Raw genomic sequence first — 24,119 nt, 5'->3', positions numbered from 1 at the left:
ACTGCAGCACCATTTGGAACCTGTTTCGTGCAGTCAGTCATGTGTATTTTAGAGAACAATGTCTCTGATACGCCGTGACCTGCTGTTACTGGGATGTCAAGGTTTGAGTAGAGGCCTGTAATATAATTAGAGCAGGCTTCTTTATCATTATTGCGGAGAGCTGTTACTATTGAGAGCTGTGTTATCCTTTCTCACGAGAGGTGACACTGTTAGGATCTAGAGAGGTTAACTAAGTACTCATGAGAGTGGCAGAGCTAAGGCATGACCTCAGGGCTCTGCCCCAATCCCAGTGGGGACACTGGCCCTGGCTTTCTGGGACCTCAAGCCAATAGATTCAGCTGGTTCTCAGGATAGTTCCCTTCACAGTGGTCTTTCTACTAGGTTAATGCTGGCCCTGAACCCTCACAGGCCAGCCTCCTGGATGAGTTGCCGGTTAGATATTAGTGGCCTGTGGTCAGTACCTACTGTTGATTGAAAACAGGTACCTTACATGGAGAGTGGCTCCCACTCTAAAGGGTGTTCTTACCCGACCTGTAAAGTCAGAAAAGGATACATGTCTTCAGCACCTTGTGCTAGACATGTAGAGCAGGGACTGGCTCCTGGGTTGAGTAGCCAGATCCCACAGTTCGGCAAGACAAGAACTAGCCATCGAGAGCAGGTGTCTGATCCTGCTTCCTCCACTGGAGGCAGAGTACGCTGTTCTCCACTGTTGGCCTCTGAGTTACAAGACTAGATAGTGACTTTGCACTGAGTCCAGGGCGTTTAGGGTATCCAACATCTGGGTCTGCAACAACCTTAGATTCTTCTAACAGTCTGGATGCTACACCCACCTAGGACATGGCTGTCCAGTGGGGATGTTATAGGCGAGTCCTTAGATTCTTCTAACAGTCTGGATGCTACACCCACCTAGGGCATGGCTGTCCAGTGGGGATGTTATAGGCGAGTGTCCATAGGAGCACGAGGTCATTAGTATCACATGGGTACTAGACCTGGCCCTGGGACCTGAGGCTGCCTCTTTGCTCAGGAAGAATGGGGGACGGAGGGCTTCTACCCTGTCTCTGCCCAACGCTACAAGATGTCTCAGAAATAGTAAGAGACACTAGCATTTCTACCGTCAGAATGACTTAAAGCCAGGCATGGTGGTACACACCTTTAATCCCAGCACTTGGGAGGCAGATGCAGATAGATCTCTGTGAGTTTGAGGCCAGCCTGGTCTACAGAGTGAGTTCCAGGACAACCAGGGCTACACAGAGAAAACCTGTCTCAAAAAATAAACAAAACAAAAGACTCAAATTAGGATGTGACCCTCTCTGTTGTGTGGCTGTGTGATACCGAGGGTGACCCCATGAGAAACTCAGAAAGCAAGAACCTGTGAGCTGCAGAAGTCAGCAGAGGCCCAAGGAAGGGGCCTGAGACCTGATGTGAGGCTGGAAGGCATGGCTTGGGTACCACTTATTCAGTTCCATGTCTCAGATTGCCTGCATTCACCCTTGGAAACTTAAGCTCTGTCAGTTACCAGCTGTAGCGTCTTTGTGCCTCAGTTTACTCATCTGGAAAATGGGGTGATAATGGCATCTACCCCATGAGGCTGTGGGAAAAGGAAGACTGGATTAGTGCAGCCCAAGTGCTCAGAACTGTGGCTGTCCCCTAGCAAAGGTCCAATAAATGTTAGTTCTTATTACTACCATGTCCCGCATTTGACCAGGCTTTCCCACCACATAGTCACATAAATAATTCAATGTGACCTGAAGCTATTGTCTCCATTTTATTGACAAGGAACTGGAAGCTGAGAGATTTGTGTAAGGACTCACAGCCAAGTTAGCCAGTACCAGGAGGACTCTTTTGTCTGATCTTTTGGTGGTCCTTGTTTGCTATAGGATCTCACTCTGAATCCTAGGTTAGACTCTAATTCACTATGTAGCTCAGGCTAGCCTTGAACTCAAAGCAGTCCTCTCCCCTCATCCTTCTAAGTGCTGGAACTACAAGGATGAGACCCCACTTCTAGTGAACGCCAGACTCCTTTGTCCCTCGTGCTGGGGGAAGCCAGTAGCTGCTGCTCAACAGAAGCCCTGGTTGAAGTCCACTTCCTTTTGAAGGACTGGAGCAGGGACTCGGGTCATGTGAGGCACGTTCGCATAGTGCTTGGCTTATGGTTAATGCCCAGAGAAGGTAGCTCTTTTAAAGAAAGGGAGGGGTACAGCCAGGCATGGTGGCACGCACCTTTTGTCCCAGCGCTCGGGACGCAGAGTCAGGCAGACCTCTATGAGTAACAGGCCAGCCAGGGCTACATAGTGAGAACCTGTCTCTCAAAAAACACATAAGAGTAGGGGTTAGAGAGATGGTCTTGCAGGGGGCCCAAGTTCAGTTCTCGGAACCTACATGGGGCAGATCAGTAACTCCAGTTCCAGGGCATCCAAAACCTCTGCCCTCTGCACTCACCTATTATGCAGACACCTCCATCCCGTGCGCATAATTAAAAATAAAATTAATCTTTAAAGAAATGTATTATATTTGTTAATTTTCTGTGAGGGGGTGGGTGCATGTCATGGTGTACATGTGGGCTCGGAAGAAAACATGAACTGGCTGTCTCCTTCTAGTACGTTCTTCCCGGGTGGTGAACTCCGTCTTGACAACAGATGCCGCTACCTCCCTGAGCCACCTTACCAGAAAAATCAAACACAAGATGCCTTACAGCGTCCATATAAATGTGACTGTGCATAGTAGGGACTGTTGTTAAGAGAAATGGGGGTTGACTAAAACCCCAAAGGAAACTCTCCCTTTTCTTAGCCGTGCTCCCTCTGAGTCCTCCCTTCAGTGGCTTTGTACCTTGAACTCCTGGTCTTTGCGTACCCAGTCTCCAGGGCTTTAGACTGGGCTAGCCTTTGGAATAGACACCAGGGCTCCTAGTCCTGTGTCTGTCTCTCTCCAGATTGCTGGAAGGTGCCATAGACCCTTCATTCTCAACTGTCTCCTCAGAAGGCCTAAGGTTTCTTGTACCAGCACACCCTTGGGTCCCAGGGGCTCCCCTGGGCAGAGGGCATTGGGAAAGGCCCGTTTTGTAGCTGAATACCTGTTTTAGCTTGAGACATGGATTCAACTGCAGGTGACTTGGGGATGCTCTCTCCTGTGTAAATTTCCCACTGTCACCTGTCATCTCAAGAGTAGGTCTCGTGTCACTGGACACCAAGTTGTATTGCCTCCTTACCTTTAGAGACGGTGTCTGAGGCCATCTACTCTCCTAGCAGCAGAGCCTTAACAAAACCGTAAGAGTGCACACACTGCATGCGTTTCAGACAGCCATGAGGACGGCTCTGGCAGCATTTTGTCTCGCCTGGAATTTCATGGTAAAAGAAGCTCCAGGGAGGAGCAGGAGGGCATACTTTACCTCCAGAGGAGTTCATTTCCAGCCCAGAGGTGCCAGGGCATACCACGCATTTCTGCTCCCCAGGAAGGGTTTGGAACATATTCCAGGCACCAATCTAACTAACTTCCTTCCAGCCCACCTGACCGCAGGCTCATGGCTGGGGACTTGAAGGCGCTCTGGTTGGTATCAGCAACTGAAAAAAAGCACAGGAACTCAAAGAACCTGAGGCTTGCTTGCATGTTCACTCATCTGCCAGGCAAATGGTAGGAAATTCTGCACAGGAGCAATGCATCTTGGGATCTGGACAAAGGCTGAGGATTTGTCTAGGCAGGTCTGTCACACCTCAAGTTCAGGCCAGCCTGTAGGTTTGCAAGGTGGTAAGAAATCCAGTGTTTCTATGATAGAATCTGCATCCCAGAGACACTGACCCCTGATGGTACCCAGTGCCTCTGAAGGGACAGGTAGGGCGTTATATAGTGGCACAGGGGTCAGGGATAGATAGGGTTTAGGGGAGGGATATCTGTGGAATAGAGTAATGAGGTGGTAGAGACAGGGTTTGGCCAATTACTGATATTTGAGTATCAATTAAATCCTGTATAAAAGTGGTAGGTGCACTGCCCTTACAGCTCCCCCAAGTTGTTTTCACCTGGGCTAAAACCTGATTTTTGGATTCTGGGAATGAAGAGCCCATGGAAGGAACTAGAAGGTGTGAGGCCCATGAACGAGGGGCAGCTCTCCAGTAGGTGTCCCAGGGAGACATGTGCACAGCTGAGGCCAAGAAAGGGCAGAGTGTTACTCAAAAGCGTGGGCATCCTGAGAAGCGGGGATGAGGATGAACTGACTCCCCCAGGCTGTATCTCCAAGCCCTGTACTGAGAGAGTGAGGAGAGTGAGGGAGACATGCCTATCTCTTGGCCAATCTCTGGCTCTCTTTGAGCCGAGGCCCTGTCCTCTCTGTCCTCACCCATGTGTCTATTGGGCTGGGCAGGTGGCATGTGCTGTGTTAAGACTTGTTAATCGCTTTTCTTATTTACACCAGTTTACCAAACTACTACTGTATGCCTGGACCTGTACGGGCCACTCCTCATTCCTTCCTCCAGGTCACTGGGCGGCTTTAATCCCCAGGTTAGAGAAATATCAACTCTGGGGCTAGCAGATGGTTCAGTGGCACCTGCCATCAAAATGAGTTCAATCCCTGGGACCAACATGGTAGAAGGAAAGAACACACACACACACACACACACACACACACACACACACACACACGGAGAGGGAGAGGGACGGACAGACAGACAGACACACACACACAGGGCAGGGGAAGGGAGAGAGAGAGACAGACACATGCACACAGAGACACACAGCCAGACACAGACACACAGAGAGAGACATACACACACACAGACACACAGAGAAAGAGAGAGACACACACACAGACACACACAGACATACAGAGAAAGAAAGACATACACAAACAGACATACAGAGAAAGAAAGACATACACAGACACACACAGACAGACACATACAGGGGGGAGGGAGAGAGAGACAGAAGACACACACACACACATATACATGTGCCCAGACACACACACACAGGCAGACACAGACACACACACACACACACACACACACACAGACACACACACACACATAGAGAGACACAGAGAGACACATACAGAGAGACATACACAGACAGACAGACAAGACAGATAGATAGACAGACAGGCATATAAACAGACACACAGATCCATAGGCAAACATAGACACACATACACACAGGCAGACACAGACATACAGAGAGACATAGACAGATAGACAGATACACACAGAGAGACACATACATGCACACAGACACACACACAGGTAGACAAAGACACACATACAGAAAGACACACACACACACACACACACACACACACATTTAAAAAGAGAGACTTCCTCACCTTTCTGCCCCATGTGGTAGAGCTTCATCCCTCTGACGCTGTCTTTCCCTGGCTAAGGAGGAATCTCACAGCCAGCCTCAGCAAGGCTCTGCTCTTGCCTTCCCCTGCTGCCTCTTTACCTGCCTAGTTAGGCCCAAGACCAGCACAAGTGTCCTCGGCCCCTCCCTCAGCTGTCACTGCCACTCAAGCATTGGGAATATCCTGTTGAGGTCAGGTGACCTGGATCTTGCCTTAAGTGGCTGAGGTCATTGGCACTAAGTAATTTTTTTTGTGTGTGATTGAACTATTTAGTGTTTTTCATTTTACATCATTACACATTCAGAACTCTTAGGGAATCAGAGTGCCACCATCCTTCAGCTACGAACCCAACAGGACTGGCTATTGACTGTCCTCCCTTGTTTTTGAGTGAGTTGGGGTCTTAGGGTTTCTATTTCTATGATAAAACACCATGACCAAAAGCAATTTGGGGAGCAAAGGGTTTGTTTTAGCTCACGACTTGCAGGAAACTGTCCCATCACTGAGAAGGTCAGGACAGGAATCCAAGCAGGGATGGGAACCTCAAAGCAGGAACTGAAACAGAGCCCACAGAGAAACACTGCTTACTGGCTGCTTCTCTATGACTTGCTCAGCCTGCCCCAGGACCACCTGCCCAGGGGAACAATTGACTTCCTCCTCCACATTAGTAACTAAAACATCCCATAGAGTTGCCTAAATAAAGGCCAGTCTTACAGAGACAGTTTTGTGGTTTCTTCTGCTGAGATAACTAGTGTCAAGTTAATAAAACAAAACCAGCCAGGCTAGGTGTGCGGGAGCCTGTGCGAGTCTGAGCTTGCTGTGCAGCTGAGGATGACCTTTGAACTCTTACCTGTCTTGCCTTTGCCTCCCAAGGGCTGGGATTACAGGAATACATCATCTTACCTGGCTTTAACTTTTAATTTTGAAATAATTACATACTCACAAAATGTTGCAAAAATTCCAGCCACCGTACTTCCTCCCCAGCAGCTCCACCAGCGACTGCAGGGTGTGTGGCTGTGTGGCTTTGCTCCACTGTAAGGAGGGACAGGCCAGCCACTTGCCACCACCAAGTTACTTCCCACAGTTTTTTTCTATAAAACTATGTGCCTGTGTGTGTCTGAGTATCAGTCTGTGCGTATGCATGCAGTACCTCCAGATTCCCCCGGAACTAGAGTCAGAGGCAGTCGTGAGTGACCCAGCTCAGGTGCTGAACTCTGCAAGGAGTAGTATGTGCTCTGAACTCACAAAGATCTCCTGTGTCTGCCTCCCCTGTGATGGGAATTAAAGGCATGTGCTACATGTTTTATTAAAAAGAAGCACGTGAGCCAGACAGTGGTGTCTCGAACCTTTAATCGTAGCACTTGGGATGCAGAAGCAGGCAGATTTCTGAGTTTGAGGCCAGCCTGGTCTACATAGTGAATTCCAGGACAGCCAGGGCTACACAGAGAAACCCTGTCTTGAAAAACAAAACAAAACAAACAAAAAGAAGTATGTGATAAAATTTTAGAGGTACAAAATGAAGTACCTCTAAAAGATATTTCTTTAATTGAGGTGGTGCTCGCCTATTAACCCAGCCCTTATGAGGCTAAGGCAGAGAAGGACAGATAGTTCAAGCTTAGCACGAGCTACATAGTGAGTTTCAAGGCCAGTGTGGATCATTGAGATACTACTAATGATAATGTAATTTATTGTTATTATTAATTATTATTAATAGAATCTGTGGCCTCTGGGTTGCTGAAAACTGGACAGACATGGAGCTGGGGGACTAGGAAGTCACCTTGACCTCAGACTTTAGTGATAGGAACAGCATTGTAAAGAACTGTGAATGGATCAAGGTGTGGTGTTGCAAGCCTGTCCCAGCACTTGTGAGGCAGAGGCAAGGGGATCAAGAGTTCAAGGCCAACCTGGGCTACATATGACATGGTCTCAAAAAACCAAAACCTCCAGGCGGTGGTGGCACACGCCTTTAATCCCAGCACTTGGGAGGCAGAGGCAGGTGGATTTCTGAGTTCGAGGCCAGCCTGGTCTACAGAGTGAGTTCCAGGACAGCCAGGGCTATACAGAGAAACCCTGTCTCGAAAAAACAACATTAATCAATCAAACAAAAAACCCAAAACCAATTACACAAACAAACAATCCCACACTGGGTATCTGATCGCACCCTATTTGTGAGCCAGTTTATCTTAATTGATTTCATGGCTAACCATATAAAATATAACATTCTTGAATCAGAGACATCAGAATTTATTACAGCCCAGTGTGAGTGGAGGGGGTATATTTACACCTGTTCTCACTCCCTGTGAGGTGACATGATAGTTTGGGGACATTGGCACATGGGTTGCAATCTAGGAAGGGACCCTAGATATTAGGGGGGGATATCATTTTTTATTACCGGCAGAAAGCAACCTGTTTTTCCACCACAGAGAGAGAGGGGGGTGGGGGAGAAAGATCGAGGGAGCAGGTGCAGGCAGACACACAGGCTGTTCTCTCTGGAAAGATAATCTAAAACAAAAAGTCTGCTGCCTGTTTAGGAGGCCTCTACCTGCGGCAGAAGCAGAGAGCCAGGCCAGTGGTCTCATCTGTGCATCCGGACCTGCCTGGAGGGGCGGGCAGAAGAGCTTTTTGGGTCCTCAACAGATCAGGGTTGAGTTAGCAGCCTCTTGGTGCAGCCTGCTGTTTACATGGAACCTGCTTCCTTGTTTTAAAAGACTATTGTGGAAAATCCATCTCCTGTGGCCCATCCTGGGATTGGAGTCCATTTCCTGTATATCCTGAGTTTGCTGGCCCAAGGAGCCTCCTGGGGAGGAAATGGTCATTGCAGAGCGAGTGGAGTGGATATAGCTACTGATAGAAAAAGCAAACAACTGTGACCAGGGACCTCAGAAGCCAGACAGTGGAGCAGAAAGAGCTGTACTTAGTCTGCCAAGGTGATACTAGGGTCACCTTCTACTTACAAGCTGTCTGTGCCTCTGTGCCTGCTCACTTTACCTCTGACCTTCCAGAAAGCCCTGTGGTCCCAAGAACTGAGCCGGCCCCGCCCAAGGCCCCTTGTACCTTCTGGTGTACGGAGCTATAAGATGACTGGGCCACAAAGTGACCCCATAACTATAATCAAGGTAGGGGCTGCCACCCTGAAGGCTGCATGCTGACCTCTTTGGCTCACAGGATGGTATTTTTAGACAGCAGGCATGCTTGCTTCTTTTGTGCTGGCTGGACAGTTTACATACCAGTTCCTTCGTGAACAGGCAGTGTGGGGCCGCTGTGCAGGAGTGAACCAGAGACACTGGCTTTCCTCTCCCTTACCACCGAGCCCTGTGCAACAGATCCGGTGTTTGTTCAGCACCAAAGGAAGCCGGCAGGGAGGGACAGGTTGTAGCTAGCCTGAGGAGTGCCGACCCTCTTCTCAGTTCTAGGTGTTTCCCTTCATCTCCACCAGGCACTAGCCTAAGAAGCCTTTCCCCAAAGGGTCTGGAAACCGGGGCAAGCAATGACTGAGCTCTGGCAGGGATGTGACATCAGAGGGTGAGGGCCTAGGAAGTTTCTGAACCCTGCTGGTAACCTGAAATGGCAGGGGAAAGACAGATTTCTGTGAAGAGGATAGGACAGTGTCTTCTGGGAACACTGGGGTATAAAAGTCATCAACAGAATTACAGACCAAAATCACACTTCATCTTTCTGGGAAGCGCTGGCTGGGGCTTCTCTTGTCATTGCAGTTCCCACTTTGTAATCTGGGGCCAGCGGCTCCCAAGGCCCGCAGTGAGTACACTGCTCTGAGCTAGGCTGTGTTCATTCATTTTTTCCTGCTGCAGATATTTATCAAGCACCTACTATGTGCCGGGACCAGCTATAGGTACTTATATAGCTGAGAACAAGACACCAAGCTACTGTTGACAGGAAGTTTCTCTTTCAATGTGGGTGTGAGGGTGGTCCAGAAAGCAAACAAATGAGCAATCTCCAATAGTGACAGGAACCAGAAAGAAAAATAACTGTAAGTGAGGTGGCCCAGGATGTCTGAGATTTGTTGGCCAAGAAAGGCCTCTGCAGAGGTGACATCTGAACTGAGCCAGGCATGGGCAGGTCAGGGTCCAGGGATGCCAGCCTGGAAGGACAGTGACCTGAAGGGTACTGAGGATTATTTGTGAATATCAGCATGAGTCAGTGGAGAAGGGGCCAGGCCAGCTGACCACATAGAGAGTTGGGCAGTTAGAGGTGGGACCAAGAAGGATACCCCTGAAGAAGGGGCACCATCTCCACAGGCGTGTGTGAACTGTGAGAACCCTTCCTGTCAAGGCAGTGTGCTGGCCCCAGAGGCTTCCAGCCCCACATCTCCCAGGTCTCTGCAGGCAGCAGCTTCACAGGGGGTCTTTCTGCTCCTGAAAGTGAATGTGGATAAGGCCCCAAGCCCTGTCCCTACTGCGTCGCCACTTTCAGGGCCAGAAAAAAACTAGCCACTTTGTCGGAATTTTCTTAGAGATCCGTCAGAAGGGAGTCAGCCTCCGGAGCACCTGCCCCAGGTCTGTAGTCCTGGGCTGTCTCTGAGGACTCTTCCCAGCAACCTTCGCTTGAAACAGATGCCCACACTTCTGCAACCTCTGCGACCTCGGGCAGCCTGGGTCATTTGACATGCAGGAAATGTGTTCTGGCCTGGAAGCAGTCCTGGGTTGCAGCCCAGTCCCTACTCACGTCTGTAGCACAATAATTAAGCTAAGCCATAGCCACCAGCCTCCCCTTGCTTGTTGACAGCACCATCCAAAGTGATGGGTGTGACTTCAGGCCCCTGTCACACTCATGACCTTCCCCACCCCTTCACCCTGGAAATAAATAATTTCCTTACGGAAGCCCAGTGTTCTTTTACAAGGTCAAATCTTTTTACTCTGTGCTTAGAGATAACAGTTACACGCTGGTGTCCCTGGGAGCAGTGGTGTCGGCAAACTCACATTTTCAACCAAAGTTACTCAGCCCAGGTCTGATGGTGTCAAAAAGGCCAGAGAGGAAGCTAAGGGAGGAGAAGGAAGACAGCTTCATGGGGTCTGTGAGAGCAGAGGTGGGCTAGGCTGAGCCTGCAGTGGGGAAGATGGCTGATGACCTCTACCGGGTTGAGCAGAGCAAGTTTTCAGAGGTCACGCTAAGGGATTTCTATCTTGAAAGACCCCTTCAGCCTGGCATGTGGAAAGGCTGGAAGTGACTCTGCAGGCAAGGGATGAATGCAGCTTGGTAGAAGCTGAGGTAAGAAGACAGTTCCCAGGTGTATATTACAGGGAGCATCAGTTACGGGGCTGTGGACTGCAGGTGGGAGGTCAGGGAGGGGTCAAGAATGATGAGGTCATAGATCTGTCTGTCATGATCAGCCCTGGTCAAAATACAAACCAGCGTCTTACAATGGCCTCTCCTGTGTTTACCATAAAAGGGGCTCCCGTCTGGTAGCCACTGCCTTTGGAACATTTAAAAGGTGCTTTGTGAAGATGGGGCTCCGTTAGCAGAGTACTTAGCTGGCATGCACAAAGCCCTGGGTTTGATCCCCTGGACTGTGTACACTGGGCATGGTGGTACATGCCTGTAGTCCCAGCACTCCAGAGGCAGAGGCAGAAAGATTGAAACTTAAGATCACCGTCAGCTACATGGCACGTATGAAGCTAGCCTGGGTCACCCTGACTGGACCCAGGCCCAAAGACAGAGCCCTAGCCTTTCCTCTCCTCTGGCAGGGTCTGAGTTGGCTCTTAGGGTCCCACCCTACCTTATAAAGTGACTCGCCATTCATCCTGGGCTGCTTGGCATCAAGCAGTATAATCATCAAACCCTGGAAACTCCCCCCAAACCCCAGCACTGACATAGACTTAGGCTGCCTGGACTCTAAACCACAAATCTGGCCAAGGGGTGTTGGCCTGGCCTGAAGATGGAGTCTGTTCACCTGAATGCGCCTCCAGAAGACAGGCAGGAGCCTGGGAGAGGCTGGGCCAGGCGGTTAGCCGGGTTTGTCTCTGCCATCACAGGCTGAGTAGCCTATAAGGAGAAAGTCCTATCTGTTTCCCTCTGGGACAAAGCACAAGGTTTTACCTTAGTGAGAAAGACCTTGGAGAGCTTTGGGCTCAGATCTGCTCATATACCTGGTTTTATACTGGTCTGAGTATAAAACACGACTTTCGGGGGAGAGGATGTGCAGAAATAGGCAAGCACTACAAGGTAATTCAGCATTCAGCACAGGGAGCCTTAGAGTCAACACACGGGGTTCAGATCTCACGCCAGCCTCCTCCTAGCTTTGTGACCCTGGGCCAGCTCCCCCTGCATCCCTGCATCTTCACGGTGGCCCAGCCTCAATGGAAAGCCAGCAGTGAGCCACCGTGAACACCCAAAATGTCATGGTGAGTGTGGTTGTGACTGTGGGCTGAGCCTGCTCTCTGGGCCAGTGTCAATGCAGCCAGCCTTTTGGAATCTTCTCCAGGCATGAGGGTTCTTCTGAGGTGCAGACCTAGGCACTTGAACATTTGCTGCTCAAAATGTGGTTGGCGTCTTGGGCGTCGTCCGGGAGCTCATTAGACATACAGTCTCCACCCCAGACCTGCTGAATCAGGGCTGTATCTTAGCAAGAGCTTGGTAAGGGATGAGAAACGTGTGTTTAAGGCCCACGGAGCCTCTTGGTGGGCCGCCCGCTGTATCGTTAACACACTCTTGGTATCTAGCTATGTTCAATCCATTCATGTATTATAAACTACTCATGGGCAAAGATAGATTTACCCCTGAGTCAAATGCAGGTGTACATGGAATCTGGGCCTCATGTTCAACGTGAAGAGGACTAGGACTTGGCCTGTGGTCCTCACACATCCCGAGATGCTTACCTGCTTAGGGGATCTACATCCAGAGACTACATCCAAAGATCTACATTGTAGACTAAGCAGGAGGATTCGGGTGGGGGGGGGGGAGGGGCTGTCACTCTCTCTCATTAGCTGGGAGTCAGGATTCTCTTCCTCCCACCCAAGGCAGGGGTAATGTGGAGCCAGAGATATTGGTAAAGGTTTTGTTTTAAAACCTTCTACTAGCCAGACGCTGTAATCTGGCACACCAGAGCTTGAGGCCGGAAGACTGAAAGCATTAGGCCAGTGCGGGCTTTATATTCCCTGTCTTCATAAGACCTGGTCCCCCCCTTCCCCCTAAAAAACTTGCCTCTGGGGGGGGAGACCAGCCCCCAAGTCCTCAGGCCCTCTGTGGGGGACATGTAGAAGTGAGAACAGTTTTCGGCTTCCTACCATGTGGATCCCAATGATTATTCGGCCTAGAGGCAAGTGCATCTACCCACTGAGCCATCCTGCCGGTCAGTGGCGCAGTGTGAAATTGACTCAGACCTAAGCATTCACTCATGTGGAATGGGAAGGGGGCTGTAACGGGAGTCATGGGCAGTAACATTAAGATGAGATTTTTAAAGGAATCTCTCTTGCTCTATTATGGGCAGGTTAGAGCATACTTGTAATTGCATGACTCTGTCTCAAACAATTCTCCTTCACCACCACCACCATCATTGCAAACCAGAACTTCAAAATAATGAAGCCCTGGAAGACATTTAAGACCAGGGAGTAGCAGGCAGTGTGGTGGCCTGGCCACACTCCTGACCTTGTACTTCTGGTCTGGGTTGGGAATGGCTTCAGTGGACCTAGGAGGTGGTGGGATTCTTCTTGCTTACTGGACAAGCACACTCTTGCAAGATAGAGCATAGCTGTTGTTTAAAGCATGTGCCTAGGGACCAGGGGTAACTTTTGTTTGTTTGTTTGTTTTTGGTTTTTGGAGACAGGGTTTCTCTGTGTAGCTCTGGCTGTCCTGGAACTCACTCTGATGGCCTCGAACTCAGAAATCCGCCTGCCTCTGCCTCCCAAGTGCTGGGATTAAAGGCATGCACCACCACCGTCCGGCCCAGGGGTAACTTTTTTATTGAATTGACTAAATGAAAAAGTTGTAGAGCTTTCTGAATATATATGTATTCGAGGGAGTGCTTGCCACTGTGTGAGACAGCTGAGATTATCAGTTGAGGTTTGGTGTAAAATGATGGGATATTCCTTACAGGAGGGCTTTTTTATTTCTGTAAGCCTTGTTTCAAGTTTTATGTTGTGTTTTTAGAAATATAGACATTAAAGGCTGATCGGAGCCTTCTTTTCAATAGAGTCACATGCTTACAGTTAAAATTTTGTCCGATTACATTTTTTGTTGAGCGACACTCACCACCCTATTTTTATTCGCCACCTAGTGGCAGAGCCTCAAATTGCAGGTATAGTGCCCACAGGAAATATTTTCTGTAGGAGATTATGTAACACCACAACCCGCTGTTCCTAAACCATGGTTTTATATAGACTAAAAATGGGGATTAAAAAACCATCTCGGGGGCTGGAGAAATGGCTCAAGAGTTTAAGAGCACTGACTGCTCTTCCAGAGGACCCAGGTTCAATTCCCAGCACCCACATGGCAGCTCAAAGCTGTCTGTAACTGCACATGGGATCTGACACCCTTACATAGACATCCATGCAGGCAAATCACCAATGCAATGAAATAGAAATAAATAAACTATTTACAAGAAAAGGAAATCCTCTTTTACCTTTGTTTTTTGTTTTTTTTAATCTGATGGTAAATCCCCCAAATTTCTATTTGGGGCACCAAGTAGAATCTTGGGAAATATTCAATTCTTGATTTTACTTGTTCATTCCTAAACCTCAAAGGGGAGAGGCTTCTGGGCCTGTCTTTCTGCGTCTGATCGCACATCTGTAGACACTGACATGATCCCTGTGCATCACAGATTCCCATTCATTTAGACCTCACATGAGGAGAGTCCAGCCTGAGACCGTGTCTGTGGAACACAAGGATTGACTTGTAAATATATGACTTTTCTCTAAAAGCCATTAAGACCAAAGGAATAAGTACCCAGTGATGGAATATTATGCAAAAGGAAAAACATGTCAGGGAGGCAGGGGTCTTCTAGCCCTCCTCAAACCCAACCATACTGGCAGGGTGTGGCTGCCTCTGCATAAGGCCAGCTTTGTGTCCCTCTTAGCCCCCTGTCCCCAGTTACTCCCGTTTCCTTTGAAAGGTGCAGAAAGCCCCCTTGTCTTGAGCGTTTTCCTGCAAAGGGCTCCTACTGAAAGACTCCACACAGCACAGGCTCTGGCCTTCACCTTTGCCCCTGACTTATTCTGACAAAGAGTTCCTCTCTTCCCTCCTAAGTTTTCTGGGAGAAGCAGCTAAGGCTAGCAAGAATTGAAGGAAAATATAAATAGAAATGTAATGTATAAGCAATGATGTCCCCAAATATCTGGAGCCATGAGTGTCGGTCAAGCAGCAGGCAGCCACAAACCATGCAGGCGTGGTGGTGAATGTGGGCTATTCAGTCAGTTCAGTGTCTGCAGGGTGCTTCCGGCCTTTGAATGGCGTCTGGTGAAACCCTTGCTCTCAGTGTTCTAGAACACCCTCCTTGTCTGCTGCACCCATCAGCCATGTGACCAGGCACATAAGGCAAAGTTAAGCCACACGGCCTGGGCCCAGATCTGTCAGTCATCGATCAGCCGTGTGACTCAGGGATCCAGAAGCTGCCTCAGAGATTTAGTCTCTTCAGCTTCGGTCACGAGAACTTTAGAAGTGGGGGTTTGTAGAGAGCGGGAGCCAAGCCTTATTTCATCTTGTGAGGTGGGTGGGGATCTGGGGCGATCGCCTGGGGCAGATGAGTTTTTGGCTCTGAATCTTTGTCAGTGGTTGTAGCGCTCATGGCTGGGTGGGGATTGGGATAAGATTTGGACAGAGGGAAGATGGCCAAGTTGGAGACCCTGGGCGGTGTAAACTTCCTGCTCCAGCCTGCCTCCCACTGGCTTTGTAAGGCTGGTTAGGTCATTTCTATAAGCTCAATTTTGACCTAAGAAAGTGAGGGCTGGCCTGGGATGGCTTCTGGGCTCTTTTTGCCGCCATGATCCATGGGGCCATTGTTGACAGTGCCAAGACCCAACTGAACTCATGTAGTGTCAGCCGGCCTGATCTCAGGCTTGAGATGTGAGGAAGGACTCAGAAGGAACTTTGTCCTCTTGGGTGAAAGGTGTGATTCCGCAGGAATGGTGCTGCATGCTCAGAATCCCAGAACTCAGGAGTCTGAGGCCGGCTTGGAGCTAAATAAATAAATAAGAAAGAGAGAAAGAAAGAAAGAAAGAAAGAAAGAAAGAAAGAAAGAAAGAAAGAAAGAAAGAAAGAGAGAAAAAAGTTTCTTAATGTGTTGAGGCAATGGCTCAGTAGTGTGTGCCTTCTTAGCATGTATGTGAGTTCAGTCTGCAGTATAACAACAAACAAACAAACAAACAAACAAACAAACTGGTCCTTGGTCTTAAAGGTCCAGGAATTCAGGTGTTTCCACTCTGTGTGGCCGCCTGCCATCAATCTGTTACCCATTCTGCTTGTTCTTACACATTCATGACCCACACCTTGGGGTGTTACCCCAGCATCCCCTTCCTCAACGTGGCTACTCTGCAGCCACCTTGAACTTACTTACTTCAGCTTCTTAGATGAGCCTGGTCACTGTCATCATTGGACTTTTTTGATGGGATTCCTGCCTCTCCCTGGAACCTGCTTCCCACTTCTGTTCCTAGTTCCCTCCCATGTGACCCCACTGAAGCTAATCACACACACACACACCACTGTTGAGGCCCACACTCTGCCTCAACACTTTTGTCTCAACACTTTTGGGGCTAAGTGCTCTGGTCAAGAGAGAGTGTGGCTCTTGGGGCAAGAGACGCGAAGAATGGAGACAAGACAGGGTGTGATTCAGTCTCTTCTATTTTCTCAAGTCTCTCTCAAGTCTCTCTTTTGAAGGGAATTCTGAGGTATTTATATACACAAGCAGGAGAACACAGGTGAAAACACTTTACCACGTGCACCATACAGCTGAGGTCACTAAACAGCAAAACAAGCTATGTGGGATAAACAATATATTTATCAGAGTGTGCTTCAGCTGTTACAGGCTTTTGACAACCAAGTCTTTCATCAGGGTATATGGTTCTGGATGGCTGCAAAGTTGATCTAGCCACTTTCTGCTTAAGTCAGCTCCCAACACACCACTGAAGCTAATCACACACACACATGACTGAAGCTAATCACACACACACCAGTGAAGCTAATCACACACATACATACACCACTGAAGCTACTCTCTCTCTCTCTCTCTCTCTCTCTCTCTCTCTCTCTCTCTCTCTCTCTCTCATGCTGTGAGGTAAAGGCATTTACCTCATTTTTCACATTCTGGCCTCCAGCCTCACTGGGGAGGTGGGCAGGCCAGCAGGTTGGTGGGTGGGCTGGATGGCAGGCTTCAGATCCCATGACCACTGACCTGCAGGAGGCCACTCAGCATTGGACCCTCAATGTACCCACCTGTAAAGTGGAATTAACCACAGTACCTTGTACCTATAGACTATGTAAAGCTCAAATAACAATCAATAGAAAACATGGTACACAACCCTTAGCCCAGACCAGGTCTGCCTGTCTGTTCCCTATCCATCCTCGTAGAAGGGTGAACTCCGTAGGATTGGAAACTGCTAGACAGAGCTGACTGTCTGGGATCGGTATTGGCAGCTGAGGCAGACCCCAGAGAGGTAGGTCTTGAGGTGATGTTTTGCCCGAGCAGAGCCAAGCAAACTCCCCTGTGGCTGTCCCGGCCTAGCTGTGGTCACTGCTGAGCAAGGATTGCAGTCCCCAGCTACAGAAGACGGCCCATTCTGTTGTGGCTCTCCAAGCCTGATGCCACACACTGTAGGCCATGCCACAAAAAGAGGCAGCCAGGAAGCTTTGGCCAGTATCCCTCCACCCCCTTCCGGAGGACAGCTCCCCACAGGGGTGGGGTAGAGGCAGCAGAGCTGAATGCGGCCCTTTATCCCCAGCTCCCACTGGGAGGCCGAGCCACTGCCCACCACACCCACCACACCCAGGCCCAGGAGGAGCAGAGCAGGGACATGTGGCCTCACCCAGCCTCTCTAGTAACCAGGCTCTCTGGCCCCACTATGTCTGGGTCCTGGAAAATGATTCCAGCCTTTGCCTTAAAGATGGCAGCCCCAGTGTGTAAGGAAAGAGTATGTATGTGCATACATGAGTGTGTACACAAAAGAGATGCTCAGAGCAGGCCTGTGTGGACACACACTCATTAGTGTACTGACTGCAACCAGTACAAGTCAGTTGCCTGCTGCAAGGCCTTGTGCTGAGCCCTAAGGACACGTCTGTTAGTGTTGCGTTTGTAGTCTGTTGTGCAGCAATACTATGAAGAGGGGCCCCTCTGAGCATGACCAGTGGTGCACTCTGGGAGTGAATTGACTCCTGTAAGGTTTGGTCTGACACACACACACACACTCAGACAGAGAGAGAGAGAGAGAGAGAGAGAGAGAGAGAGAGAGAGAGAGAGAGAGAGAGACAGAAGAGGCAGAGAGAATAGATGTAGGAAATCTAAAATAAAATAGTATTATTCTGAAGCTGTGCATGACGGCACAGACTTGTAATCCAGGCTAACTTGTGAGGCTAAGGCAGGAGAATTACCACCAAGTTCAAGCCAGCCTAGGCTACATAATGAGTGCTAGCCTGGGCTGCAAAGTGAGACCTTGACACAGCAACAACAAACCAGCATAACAAAAGATTATTCTGTCTGCTAAGAAGTGGAAACAGAGAGAAGTGGGTTTGGTGCAGTGCGTCCAGATGCTGGGTAGGCTGAGATGGGGAGACATTTGAGTTCAGAGGTTTAAGGACAGACAGACTGGGTCGAAAAATAAAGGAGAAGAGGGAAGGAGGGATGAAGGCAAGGAAGGAAGATAGGCGCAAAGGCTGACTCTGCAGGATTCACATAGGCACTGAATAGTAAGTTAGCCCCGCCTAGTATGACAACAGCATGTCTATGCACTGTATGTAATCTATTATCCAGACTGTGGGCCTACTGGGTGGAGGAGAAGGCTGATGTATAGAAAGCATACTGTGTCCAGGAGCATAGTGGTGTGACAGCTGTCATCCAGCTTGGCAGTCCTGCGTTTTAAAGCTTCCTGTCCCCTTAAGCCTGGCTCTGGGAGCTAAAAATCATCACTGCACTTCCCAAGATGCCACAGCCCTTCCAGCCATATGAGCTGTGACAACAGCAAAGTGAAGCAGCGCTTCACTCCGTAGCCCGGCCTGAAGCCCACGGCACTCCTCCTGCCTCAGGTGTCTAGTGATGTAGTATACACATGTACCATCACACCCAGCTAAGGGCTATCCTTTCAATCCCTAGCAAGACAGTGAAGTTTCACAAGTCTGTTTCCCCGCAGGCAGGAGCCAGGGAGTTGGACAAAAGGCTCGCCTAGCATGCACAACGCTCAGATTGATCCACAAAGATACAGAAACTGGGTAGAGGGACACGAACCCGTAACCCAGTAACCCCAGCATGTGAGGGGCTCTCCCCTGTAATTTCCTATAGTGGGTTCACGGAGACCTCCAAAGACACGTGTTCAAGTCCTGTAGCCATAGCGCTCATTTGGAAAAGGGTCTCTGTTGTGTGATTAAGTGAAGGACCTCGAGAAGAAACCAGGGCAGGCAAGATGGCTCCGTGGATAAAGGCGCTTGCCTCTGAGCCTGACGCTCTGAGTTTGATTCCTGGGACCCATATAGTCCTGCTTCTGAGTATCCCCTGACCTCCTGCGACCTCTGCATGTGCAATGTCAGACTCATGTTCATGTGTGCGTGTGCATATGTTTGTGTGTGTGTGCATATGTGTGTATGTGCATATGTGTGTTTGTGTATGAGTGTGTGAGAGTTCGTGTGTGTTTATGTGTGCGCGCGCGCACGTGCATGCGTTCTGCATGCACATACCTCCACAGACACCTATATACACATAATTAAAAAAAAAAAATTTTTTTTCAAGTCAGGGTTTTGTAGTCCTGTCTGTCCTGGAACTCACACTGTAGACCAGGCTGGCCTCAAACTCACAGAGATCCATCTCACTTGCCTCTGCCTCCGGATTAAAGTCAGAGCCACCATGCCTGGAAATTTTTAAAATGTTTAAATTTTATTTACTTCAAAGTCGTTGTAAGGGTGTCCTTGCAACATTCACCCCCAATAAACCCTTAGCTTGTCGCCCGCCTCAGTCGGTTGTCGCCCGCCTCAGTCGGTCCCCAGCCCCACCGAGGATCCATCTTAAGAGGCTGTAGTGTAGAGCTTAGGTTCCATCAGAGAATTCGGAGGTCCCAGCAAGGAAGCGTCTGCTACAAAGTCACATAGCTGCCTGAGTCAGGCTCGACTGGAACCCAGGACTCCTTGCTTGAGGCTCCGGCTCCTCAGCCCAGGCCTGCATGGTGGGAAGAGGACCCACCATTTAGTTCCCAGATATTGTGGGTGCTCAGTTTCTCCATCTTTCTCATTGCCTCCCCGGAATGAGTTAAGTCCTGCTGAGTTAGATCTATTTCAGGTCAGAGTATAATCTGCCCTGTGGTGCTTACAGATTTCTGGGGCAGCTTCCCGTGGCTTTGAAGTGTGGCAGCAGCCAAGCCTGCCATAAAGGGGTGGCAGGACATTTACAACAGCCTTTAATGCCCTGTGGTCTCGGCTTCCTTAATGGGGATTTCCCTCCCCCTCCTTTTCCTCTTTCCCTTTAATATGGTCCCTGGTTTGGCTTTCCCAGTGTGGTTTGGATTCCTCACGAAGAAGTGAAAACCATGGAATCCCTTCCAGGCCGCCCCTCCCTCATCCCTGTGGGCTGACTAGGCCAAAGCATAGTATAGAAAAGCGTTGCTCAAGAGAGCTACCCTTCTAGGGTCCAGAGACGCTAACTGCAAGCTACCCTGCACTAGAGCAGCTGACCCCTGATCCTTGTGGAGGGGCTGGGGGCATCCACTCATGGCGTGGTGACATTCCTTCCAGCAACCAGTGGGACCTGTGCTCCAGAGCCAGGAGAGCTTTGACCCGGTGGAGCCTTGTCTTACCCTCACCCCTCCTCACCCGTCTCTAAGCCTCTACACTTCCTGGAGGCCTGGGATACAGTTCCTTTATCTAGTTCATCTACAGGCCTACAAGACAAGGCTCTGTCTGGGGTGCAGCTGGCTTTGGGATGAAGGCTGGAAGGGGACCCCAGATGAGTTCCACATCTCCTTCCTTCCCTCTCTTCTATCCTTTCATAGGCTATTTGGAGGGTGAGGCCTCTCTAGGCCGCCCTTAGTTTCTTCCATTCCTCCTATGGTCCTTTAGGGTCTTGCTGGGCACCTCTAGGCATCTAGCATCATAGAGTCTGGCTGGTCTGACAAACACCTGGCTCCAGTGGGAAGCCCAGAACTCCAGCCTGGGGACACCCATCATCTCATCAGTCCTGAGAGTGGTCTCTTTGTACCAAACATCAGCTTAATGACAAAGGCCACTTTACACAGTATCCCCACAGCCACATACATAAGTGCCTGTCACATATAAGCAATAAAGAGACAGGCAACCAAAAAAGGAGAAGAGAGAGACCAGGAGGCAGGGACACTGAGAACATTTTCCCCCATAAGGAATAGGGTCACCAGTATCTTAATGAATCACCATTTGGCTTCTTTGCAAGGGAATCCCATGGTAGGATTCTAATCTGAAGGTGGACAGACATTTGACTCAATCGAGCACAGAGCTTGGGGCAGATGCTCGGGTGGGGTTGGGGCAGTGGCTATGCCAGCAGGTACTTACTAGAGCACATGCTGTATGACAGGCCATACTAGGTAGATCCTGGCGGCAGACTGGGGAGTGAGGTCACACAGGATGGATGTCCTGGTGATCCTGTCTCACTCACCTATGCAGGGCTGCTGTCCTATCCTGCAGTGACAGGGAAGTCAGAGGCCACTGCAGCCTCTCCTTGCAGGACCCAAGGTCTCCTCCCTTCCCATCTGCTCTACTTTATGGCACAGCCGTAAAGCAGGATGGATGCCCTTGGACTCAGCTCTCAGTGATAGGAAGGGGTTGGTGTGTCATCACCGCAGCTATCCAAGCCTCTCCAGCTTCAGATGGGAGACCCTCGAGGAGGGAACACTATGAATCACCTCTGCAGCGGCTCAACAGGATCAGGCTCCAACTACCCACAGAGTCATTGGCTAGCATATTCCTCTCTCTCCATGATATTTACTGTGCTATCCTTTCTCATAAGTGACTTGCGCTAAAATTCTTGTTCCTGAGGCTGCTGTGGAGCCGACAGCCTGGACTAAGACAGTCATCTCAATTTGTCTTTTACTTGGATCTTGACAGAAACATAATTGAAAAGTCCCAGGATAGCCCCAGACTCAGAAGAGGCCACATCCAGTTACTGAAGTAGCAAAGGAATCCGCCCCTCATCAGTGGTCTCTCTGCTGTCTGTCACTCCAGAGGCATTTTTTGAGCTTGTACCCAGCTTAAATTCTTCCATTTTCTTCTCAAGCAGTAATAAAGTTGGCCACTGGGGGCGCTGGGCTTTCGTCGAGCCAAGTTAGCACTGTGGGAAAGAGAAGGCTCTGGGCTGAACCTCAGATTGGGTCCTGCCCAGAGTCGATGACTTTCCACTGGTTGGTTAGGCTGTGTTATGTGCTTACCTGTTGCCAGGGGATGTGGTTAGCCTTATTGGCACTGTAAGGGCTAACATAGAGGAGGCCTCCAAAGAACAGTGGGGCAGATGGAGACAGCAGATAGGTGTTACTGCTCTGGGTGTGCCTTGCTGGGTACCTTGATATGTCACCTATGTGATAACACAGAGCAGAATGAGGCAGGTGCCCTAGGAATGGGTAGTGTGTTGTGGATATTCTAGAAAGAGAATGATAATCTCAAGCTATGTAATCCTCAAGCAAGGCTTCTGAAGACAGGATGGACGGACACTGATACCCACTGGACCCAGAGGTGTCATTGTACAAGGCCTTGAGCATCAGACTAGCGAGTTCATAGTCTAAGTTTGACAGGTTGGACTGGGATGCGGTTCGGTAATAGAGCACTTGCCTGGTATATGTGAGATCTTGGGGTTCAGTCCCCAGCATGGGGTTTCTGGGATAGAACTAGCTACATTTACTAGTCTGGAAGAGAACCACGTATTGACGTACTCACGATTGAATGTGCCAAGGTGTTGATGTGTCTGTGACGACCAAACATACTGAATTGTTCATCATGACTGTGCGAGATCTGAGGGACCAGGACTTCCTGTAAGCCTTGCCCGTACCTGTTTGTGGGATGTCCCAGCCTGAATGGCTGCAGGCTTTGTGTTCAGAGGGGCCAGCGGACAGTCTGACTGGAGCAGCCATCGTCTCTACTTGCTTGTCTCACCCTGGAAATAGCCACCCACCTAAGCTAAGAATAGGAATCACTTGCCTGGCTAGCAGAAAGGAATGCTGATCCCTTAAGGATGGGCTGGAAGACAAAACATAGTATATGGGCTGGGCCTCTTCTCATATTTACTTGTGATGTAACTAGAAAGCCACGCCCTAACGTTGGGTATTGATCTTGCCACAGACCCAGACAAGGTGAGTTGACTAGGTTGTTGATAGAAGCCCAAGATGGCAGCCTCCAGGGAGAGGCCCTGGGCTCTCAACCTTGGGCGCCTCCTGCCCCCCAGGAGAGGTGACAGCTTCTCTCTTGCTTTGTTGGCGGGAACTGAGGCTGTGCATGTGGGGACTGGTAGAGACAGGGGGATCTCCCTGGCAGTGTTAGCCAGAATCACTGCTCACTAGGCTTTCTCTTCCAGGCAAGATCCTCTTCCGGAGGAGCCACATCCGAGATGTGGCCGTGAAGAGGCTGAAGCCCATCGATGAGTACTGCAGGGTAAGTGGGCCTGGCCAAGGGAGGAGGGGACGTCCGCTCAGGCCTCGTCCTCCTATGAAGGAAGATGTCTATACAAAACCTACCTGCGGCCTGGTGTTTCCTGGCTGAGGGTGGGAGGTGTGGAGTGACTGTCACTTGGGACCAGTCACTCCTGGGGCTAGACCACTGTCTGGGGCAGAGGGCAGAGGGTTCACAGCTAAGGCTCCACCCCCTTCAGAATGCATCCGTGTTTGTAAAGTGCTGGGTTAGACTCTTCTGCCAGCCTAGGAGCCGTGTATGGAATTGGCTCTAGGGGTCGATTTGCTGGAGGTAGGCAGCTTATTTCTTTGATTTTCTTTTGAGTGTGGCTGAGTCAGTTCTAAGCACAGTGGCATCTGGAATACACATTTGTTTATTCACATAATTTTAATAGATGCCAGTGTGCTCTCTGGTTGATGTTCTCTCTCTCTCTCTCTCTCTCTCTCTCTCTCTCTCTCTCTCTCTCTCTGTGTGTGTGTGTGTGTGTGTGTGTGTTTTGTATATACACAATACCAAAATAGCCAATGTCAAAGAGCAGACAGGAACAGCAGTATATTATGAAGCAGAGCTTGTTTGTCTTTCTGCTTGTGTTTTTGTTTTGTTTGGTTTGGGGGGCATGGTGCTAATTCTGAACCCAAGGCTTTAATATCCTGTCTTTTATACTGATTATAGTCCAGGACCTCCCGGAAGATACTCATTAGCGTTGCTGGTGTTTGGACATCCAGACTGTTTGGGTTCAAAGCCCTGTCTAGCTCTACGAACTTACCTCACCTTTTCAGCCTCTGGTTCCAATGCTCATAGGAAAGAGGGCGGTCCTTCCACTGTGAGGGCAGAGGGAACTGATGTGCTTTGGATACCCATGTGCTGTGTGGCTCAGGGGAAGCACTCAGCTGCTGCCTTTTATTATTGTTACACATCACAGACATGGGTATTAAATAGATAAATAAAACACTTAAATGTATTTAAAAGGGTGCTAGAAGGTGGCTCAGCAGTTAAGAGTACTTGCAGAGGACCTGAGTTTAGTTCCCGGCAC

The 24,119-nt window shown here is 49.5% G+C and overlaps 1 protein-coding gene across 7 annotated transcripts in view; it reads left to right on the top strand.

Moving 5' to 3' along the window:
* Window positions 1-24,119, top strand: part of Sh3pxd2a (SH3 and PX domains 2A) — a 206,329-nt gene that overhangs the window by 71,494 nt on the left and 110,716 nt on the right. For all 7 annotated transcript variants that reach the window (XM_076923957.1, XM_034520854.2, XM_076923949.1 and 4 more), the window contains one exon: window positions 22,992-23,068. In XM_076923957.1, coding sequence (XP_076780072.1) covers window positions 22,992-23,068 — 77 coding nt within the window. The remainder of the gene's footprint in view (window positions 1-22,991; window positions 23,069-24,119) is intronic.

This window comes from Arvicanthis niloticus, chromosome 1, assembly GCF_011762505.2.
Source record: "Arvicanthis niloticus isolate mArvNil1 chromosome 1, mArvNil1.pat.X, whole genome shotgun sequence".
Classification (NCBI taxonomy): domain Eukaryota; kingdom Metazoa; phylum Chordata; class Mammalia; order Rodentia; family Muridae; genus Arvicanthis; species Arvicanthis niloticus.
Note: the sequence above shows the minus strand (reverse complement) of the source record. Positions and strands in the feature narration are given on the sequence as shown.